An 8,327-nucleotide genomic window follows, 5' to 3' on the forward strand; every position below is an offset into this window, starting at 1 on the left:
GTGAAAATAATATAATACGTATGTTTAGCTAACAATAGGAATTATGTTTATAGAACAGATATGAGTTTTTAATTTACTTATTAAATGTTATTTAAAAAGTCTTCTGATTGGATACTAGAAAACTTAAAGCACAATATTATTCATAATATATTGGCTATTATATGGACATGTGGCTATTTAATGATTCAAGTCGTACAGGTGTGTAGTAATAATTATATATTTAACTAATTGTATTAATTGTTAAAAAATATTTTTTAACTATGTAGTTATAACAACTTAACATTGTCAATAATTTAATATTTTATAGAATTTTGTTAAAATTATTATTCTGTAGTGTATGCAGTGCAAATATTATTTTTCTACTAAATTCTTATGATAACAATTTAAATATTGACATAATATTGTTCTACATTAAAAAAAAAAATTAATATTTTAGTTTTAAAAGAATAAAATAGCACCTACTTTTTTTTTACTATATGACTATATAACAACCATTAATTATATGGAGCTTAAGTTATTTATTATACCTGTATTATTTGTAGGGTTTTATTGATCAAATAATATTGGGATTGTGTATAGTTAGTTGTGTGACGGATTTCATTTATTACATATATACAAGAAATAAGTATAATTTAGTAAGTATTTTTAATATGTGTTATACACTTATACTTATACATTTAGTGCATAAAATGTGGCTATTATAATAACATAATATATATTATATTATATAATATTATATAGAAATTTTTTGTTTAATAATATTATAATAACATTAAAATAACGAATAATATTAGTATAACGTTATTATAATACTATTATAATATTATCATTACAAAATGCTGTCTGTCTACTAATATTAGTATAATATTGTATTTTTTAAGCTTTACAGCATGGTATTTCATATGGTAAACAATCATTTTCTCAAAAACTTCCAACGTTGTTGGAAATATTTTTTTTTGGAAATTTATGACAAAAAACAAACATGCATTTAAAAAAAAAATGATTTTAACAATGTTTCATCGTTATCATTTTTTATTAATATAAAACGATAGAAGATAACTCCCAATTGTTTAAAACAAGTATTTCCATTAACGTTAGTACCTCCTATACGTTACACGTCAATACTTTTTAATAAATTCAATGTTTAATTCAATGTTAACAAATTATAATATTGTTGACAAGGTTATTCCGAATGTAAAAAAACTCTGGAAAAAACGAATTCAGCATAAGCCATGTACTTCCACACGTCATGTCTTTTTGACCTCTTCCATACGGTTAGCTGGCACGGGTGGGTCAATCTTTACTACGCCGTGGCACACAGGTGTTGACTGGAAACTCGCGGTGCTTGGACATGAAACTCACTGCATGCCCGTGCCATAACGGTAACCTAAATGGCTATGATTCAACGATTGGAAGCTTATTTCAGCTTGTCAATCTTGCAAGGAGTGACCATAAGATAGCAGGAATTTCTGCGTTTGCACGTGGGCGTCCATCTCCAGTCATACAGTAATGTGGCACTAGTAGAGCAATTTTTATAACGCCGTACACTGCACGTGAGAGATTGATCAGCTGACTGGAAACTCACTGCTTGTCTGCGTAACTATAGCTCAACAGTCGCTTTGGAGTTCCTGCACGTGGGCGTCCATATTAACGTATAAACTATAAACGTTTATTAACGATTGGTGAACTGTTTTTTTTCAATTATGACTAGGGCTTGCATGTTTTTCCTTGAATCTAAATTGATTGGTTGTCAGATTTGTCCACTATTTGATTTATTCTAGTTTAAATAGAACCATTTTTTTTTTTGTATATTTTTAACATAATGCATAATAATTATAGTGTGTTATATGTGTAGAAAATGTGTTTATTTAGTAATATTTATGTGGTATTTTTTAGCATATTTTCGCATACTTTTAATAAAAAAAAATGCATATTTCATTATTTTTTTATTGCATATAAATCCTAGCCATAATTATGACACGATTATGTGAACGCACAACGTGTGTGTGTGTGTGTGTGTGTGTGTGTATCCTGCAGGCATTTTTTCTACATGTTCCACAAAAATTTCAACTCGTATTTGTTGACGACAATTATGTTGTGTACACCGCTCCTACTTTTATATAATTTTCGGTTAGCGTCAACGACTTATGATGTGCGAAATGTTGAAGACGGCCGACAGGAGTAGGTTAACACAGTATAATATATTATATAGATATAATCAGTACAATTTAAATAAGGTATAAACATGGCATATAATAATATGTTAATAACAAATAAATGGTAGGTATTGGTGGAATCAAAAACTTAACACATACAAAACAATAATGACACAAAATGTATGGCTTGAGGTGAGTGGTGGACGTTGGCATAAAACTATACGACGCCGGACAAATAACGGCGATGACGGCGAACTAACTTCCGCAAACAAACGGGGACGAAAAACGTCAAATTTGTACATTGAAAAACTTGAACGAACTTGAACAAAAACGGACGAATTGTCCGACAATCACAACCGGCGTCGCGGGTTCAAGAGGCGGCGGCGGCGAACGGTGGTAACTGGTAACATAGGCATGATCACGGTGGCAGGGGATGAGGTCGAACTTTGCGGATATCATTCCAGGTCAACAAAAGTCTGGCAGAAGCATATTCTGCGTCCAGCGTTGACCATGGATTTCCACATGAATCTCTTCGACCTCTTCCATAGTGATCTGCGACGATCGGAACGTACAGGATTTGGCTGAATTTCAGTTGCCACCGGTGGAACAGACTTCACTAGTCCGTACACGGGCGAGTGAATGCTCAGCTCTGCGGAAGAGCGGAAACTGGCTGCATTTTCTCGCAGTGGCCGTAACTGTGGCCCGACAGTTGTAGCGATCCTGCGATCCACAGCCAAGTCCAAAGCGTTGATCACGAAAAGATGTTGCTTCAGGCATTTTAGCGCATCCGTTCGGTTGTTTGGATCCGCAGTCGTAAGAACAGGTGGCACTGGGTCCATCTTTACTACCGGTTTGTTCACGGGTGAGTCACTGGTGAGTTCTGGCGTCGACCGGAAACACTCTGTAAGTCCGCGCCGTAACGGACACCCGACAGTAGTGCTCTTGCGGTAACCGGCCAAGTCCAAAGCGTCGATCAAGCAGCGTCCCTCATCGGCATATTCAGACGATTGTGCAGTGCATCTTGAAGATCCCGCATTGGCTTCCATCTCTGCCGTGTACCTATACGAAGTTTGAACGGCAAACAGAAATGGCAAACAGTTTTGTTAACGGAATGATATGTCTACGACTGTCACGAACGAGTGAAAAACATGTAATGACGGATTTCAAATTATTATTATAACAGTCCTACAATATCTAAATAATAGTCTTGTATAGTTTCCCTAGTTTATATTGTGGCCAGCTATATTAAGTGGGTAGCAATTAAAATACAAATAGCAGTTATAATTAAATCATACCTTAACAATAATATTTTTGATGAATAAAAACCTATACGAATGTAAATTAAAATGATACCTACCGGTTATAGCGTAATCAGAATCATATCACATTATGAAATGATTTAGAAAAAATTTTAACTATAAGTTTATAACTAGATTCTTTAGATCTAAGTATATCTATTTTAAAAAAATTATGTAAGCAGACATCATAGACAAGTGTAAAATATGTTTTTTGATTAAATAAGTATAAAAATATTACAATGTGAATAATAACTATAAGTTGGTACGCTAAATGTAATTTATTACAACTTCATCAGGGAATAATATCATTGTTATTAATGTAATAAACACATAAATCTAAATAAAAATGTTTGTAAAAATGTATTATAATTTATTAGAAATATTTTAATTTTATTGTTACTTCATTTTTATGTAGTATTATATAACCTAATGGCTAACGGATAATGGATAGGGTGGTTGCCATTCGTCCCGGTTTTAACGACATGTCCTGCTGTCCCAGCTGGTCTAGGTTTGTCCTAATTAATAGATGCTGCAGAGAGAAAATAACTGTAATACTTTTTTTTCATTAATTAATTAACCCACGGCAACTATTAGACCATTGCGGTGGTTTTTAACTCTGGAGGATGGTACTGTGTAGGTTTTGTAAACACGTGTGTTTTAGATTTTAAAATGTAAGACAAGATTCCTCATAAATTTGTCAACCTTTTTCGAAAAAAAAATGTCTTCAAGCAACTCAAAATAAATTTTTATGACCGTTTGAAATTCATATTTTTACATTAGATATTCACTCGATTTCTTATGTAACGATTTTCTTATTTTGTTGTAATTAAAAAACAAATGATTGTAGATACTTGAAAATTTCATCGAATGTTTATATTAGTATTTTGTATACACCATACAATTTTGAAAATAATTTGACTCTTTTTGAGCTGTTTACGGACATTTTCAGTTTTAAATTTTTTTAGTTATTTTTTCTACAAATAAAAATACAATTTTATTTGTTTGGCCAAAAAACGTGAAAATTTAATACAAGGCTCCTGATATATTTTTACAATAGTAATGGAAAAATATTAAACATACCTACATAAGCGAACATTTTTTTTATAGGCATTTAAGTTCAAATTATGACAAAATTTATCAAATTAAAAATTAAATAATTATTTTGTAGTTAAAAATTTATAAAATTTTCAAATTTTATAGCTAAGGATTAAAAATCTAAAACAAGGTTCCACGTAAATAGGTCCCATTAACAGTTTTTTCTTTTTTTCTCGTACCTTTTCAGCGCCACCCTTCTTTCGTTTTTCACACATAATTTGAATTGCACAGTTCAATTGAATTTTTACACTAAACACGCGTCTGTAATAACTGTAATTGACTTGGTAACTCGTTTGTGTAAAAAAGTTCCAAATCAAAATACATACAAAAAATGATAAGGTTATCAATGTCATCACGCAGCTCACTGAATTCTATCAATTATCATAGAGTATAAAATATAAATACTAAAATACCAATACCACAGATTTCTAAATAATACATTAGCATGAATTGGAGGGAAAATCATGTAAATACCAAAATTCCTACTATGAATTGCAATAGTTTAAAATATTAAAAATAATACCTTCGTAGGTATTTAATTTTTTTAATATATTTTATGCTTAATTTATAAAAAAATAATTTTTTTTTTGTAATTATATTATAAAAATTATACCGGCCCTACCAGCCCTCACAAGAACCGGCCCATCGGGAAGTTTCCTGATTTCCCGATAGACCAATCCGCCCCTGATTGTGGGCACCCAATTATTATGCTATATATAAAATTACATTTTCTGTATTTTCGATAACCGTTATATGGCGACACAAACTTTTATTTTTACAAAATTATAAGAATATTCAATATTGACTCAATGAATTACGGCACTTATCCCCCAAAAAACAACACAAAAAATTAGTACTTACCTATATTATTTTATCTTAACGGTGATTCAATTACTTGATAGTGGCCTCAGAACCAAGAGGAGCCAAATCAATTTTTTCGAAAATCCACATTATGATAGATACAATATGTTTAATGATCAATGAACTAAGCTCACAGCCAACTTTGTATGTCCATTATTTACACTAGTAAATGTTAATATTTTAATGCCCATTTGGCATTTGATAATAGATTTTGAATTTGAATTCAATGATAAAGCATTATAGCGTATCATTGTACAAAAAAAAAACCGATTCTGATCGAATCCCGGTCGGTTAGTCTATGATATTAGTATATTACCAAGTATATTTGATGAGTAGGTACATTGTTACCTATTTACGTGGAACCTTGATTTAAATTTTCAATCCCTAGCTATAAAAGTTGAACATTTAATACATTTTTAACTATTAAATAGTTTATAAATATCTTATTTAGATTGACCAATTTGCTGAAGCTTCGGAGTACGGGACTGGGTGATAGCTATAATAATACGATGTGCATAATATGCATTATGATATTTTATTAACTATAATAATGACATGACATCAGTCTGCAGCAGCTAGTATAGGTATATAATATAATAATAAGGCTAGTGTAAAAACAACACAATATTGTAGATAATAATATAATATATAATGTGTGTGTAGGTTAAAATTCAATTCGGTCTCAAAGTTTATCGAAGTAATAACATTGGAAAATGCTTTGTGGGTATTTTTCAATCTTCAATGACATACGTGTAGTAAACATGTACAGCGTGATTTTTTAAGTATACTCATCACCATTGTCCCCTTTAATATAATTTATTTATTCGAGTTCAAATTTTTAGAATTTTTAAGAACTTATATCAAATTAAAAACCATATTTTCAAATTAATGATATTTTTCGTACTACTCAAGGAGTGTCCTGTGTATTTAGCAAATGATTTACTTGAAAATGTTGATGATTTTATATTAAAGATTCTGAGTTATTAAAAATTTAAATGTTTATAGGTACTAAGGATAATAATCCTTAAAAATAGTTTTACAAAAATATGAACTAGGTACATGTAATATTAGTAATATTATGTATTATTAAAAAACATTCATATTGACACATAAATTATAATGATTAAAATGTTCAGATCATCTAATCTCCCATATCTACTAAACTATTGCCATAGGCATATTATCCTTAGTACCCAAACGTATACAACTTAAAATTACTTGTTCAAGTTTTAATTCAGATACATCAAAATTCTCAAAAAAAAATATCTGCTAAATAATTAAAAGTGAAAAAGATGGGTTCCTGTTTGATAAACAGAAAATTGTATTATCACAGGATCATCCTTAAAGTGGTACAAGAAATTTCAAGTATTCACAAATATTGTCTACAAGTGTATTTAAAAATTCTAAAAATCAGAATTTGAATATATTTATAACTTAACCATAAAAATAGAGTGGGAAGTCATAAAAAATCATCCTGTATAATATTATGTATATTTGAGCTATTACGTTTGTATATTGTAATAAATAAGATTATAATATGTGTGCAATAACAATAACTATAGTATCTATTTATCTATTCAATTTTTAATTAGTTATTATTGTAATCGAACTTGTTTTTTTTAAATAGAATATAACAACTATTGCGTAGGCATTGCATGAGCCAGCTGCAGAATAACGAATGGAGCCGCACGGAAAACTACTGCACACCTAATGACAACTAAACTTGTAAAATTCGCATTTTGTATTATTCGAAATTACTTCTTAGAGTTTACCGGCGTCCACAACAAATTCCGTGGCTGATGATCTTCTCGTTTCCACGATGCTGATAAAGTTGCTAATACCACGGTTACTGGTTACTGCGTCCGTGCTGTTGGTGGTTACCGTCGGGGTGCGTGCACCGAGGACGATAAAGGTGGGCATTTAACTTGTTAAAAAGTTAATTTTTTTTTAACTTTTTAACTTAACTAGTTAGTTTTTTTTGTTTTTAACTTATTAACTTATTCAGTTAGTTTTTGTATTGTCTTAACTTAACTTTTTAAAGTTAATTATCATTATTGTACAGTTAAGTTAATTACATTTTTTTTATCATGTGTGAAACCAAGAGACAAAACTTATTCATTCAATTTTGGTAATTTGTTTTTCTAATAATATAATATCATCAATTCATAACAATCAAATTATATTATAATCTATATTCTATAGGTACTACAGTAAATAGTAATAATTAGTATACTATCCATTGTATGGACTGGATATTTTCACGAATTCTATTATTTAATGATCTACTCGGTATTGAATAATCCAATTTTTGTTTTATCTAACTCTCCAATTCCTAAAAACAGATTTAAAACTAAATATCATAGTCTTAAAATGGAAATCATTAGGTATATCAATAACATCTACTGGTTTCTGGTAAATACCACAATAATTCCAATGGACAAAACAAAAAGTCGTCCGAGATATTTATAAATTATAATGTATATTGCCGTATTCGTTATAAATACAAGCAAACGTATGAGATTAGAAAATAACATTATCGAAATAAATATGGAAACAGTTTTTGGTAGGTATTATACTATTATCATTATTCATAGATTTTATTTTAATAACTGTTATAATGGTACTAAATATAATAAGTCTAACTAGGATAGAAGACTTACTAATACTAAGACTAATTAATACTATACATTAATTTAAATTTTAATATCTTAAATTTAAATCTGTAATTTTATCAGACAACTTGTTTCGGCACAATTTTAGATTCCTAGTAAAGCGAAAATATATCAATGGGTTTTACATATATTGTAATATGAAGGGTGTTTTTTAATTTATTATTTTAATTTATCTCTGTTATCAACGTAATATTATGAAGCAGTGAAAATGCAAAAATCTTTCTATTTCGATTTTTTTAACAGTA

At 29.6% G+C, this 8,327-nt stretch overlaps 2 protein-coding genes across 2 annotated transcripts in view; one reads left to right on the plus strand and one right to left on the minus strand.

The window, feature by feature from the left end:
- Nucleotides 1–1,930: 1,930 nt before the first annotated feature.
- Nucleotides 1,931–6,331, minus strand: LOC107884759. Its single transcript, XM_016807546.2, has 2 exons — nt 5,411–6,331; nt 1,931–3,215 (listed from the first exon to the last, which is right to left on the minus strand). The coding sequence occupies exon 2, from the start codon at nt 3,200–3,202 to the stop codon at nt 2,612–2,614; it is 591 nt and encodes a 196-aa protein (XP_016663035.1). The 5' UTR covers nt 3,203–3,215; nt 5,411–6,331; the 3' UTR covers nt 1,931–2,611.
- Nucleotides 6,332–7,054: 723 nt separating this feature from the next.
- Nucleotides 7,055–8,327, plus strand: part of LOC100573471 — a 54,234-nt gene continuing 52,961 nt past the window's right edge. The window contains exon 1 of the mRNA XM_029490037.1: nt 7,055–7,322. Coding sequence (XP_029345897.1) covers nt 7,230–7,322 — 93 coding nt within the window. The 5' untranslated portion in view covers nt 7,055–7,229. The remainder of the gene's footprint in view (nt 7,323–8,327) is intronic.

This window comes from Acyrthosiphon pisum, chromosome A2, assembly GCF_005508785.2.
Source record: "Acyrthosiphon pisum isolate AL4f chromosome A2, pea_aphid_22Mar2018_4r6ur, whole genome shotgun sequence".
Classification (NCBI taxonomy): Eukaryota; Metazoa; Arthropoda; class Insecta; order Hemiptera; family Aphididae; genus Acyrthosiphon; species Acyrthosiphon pisum.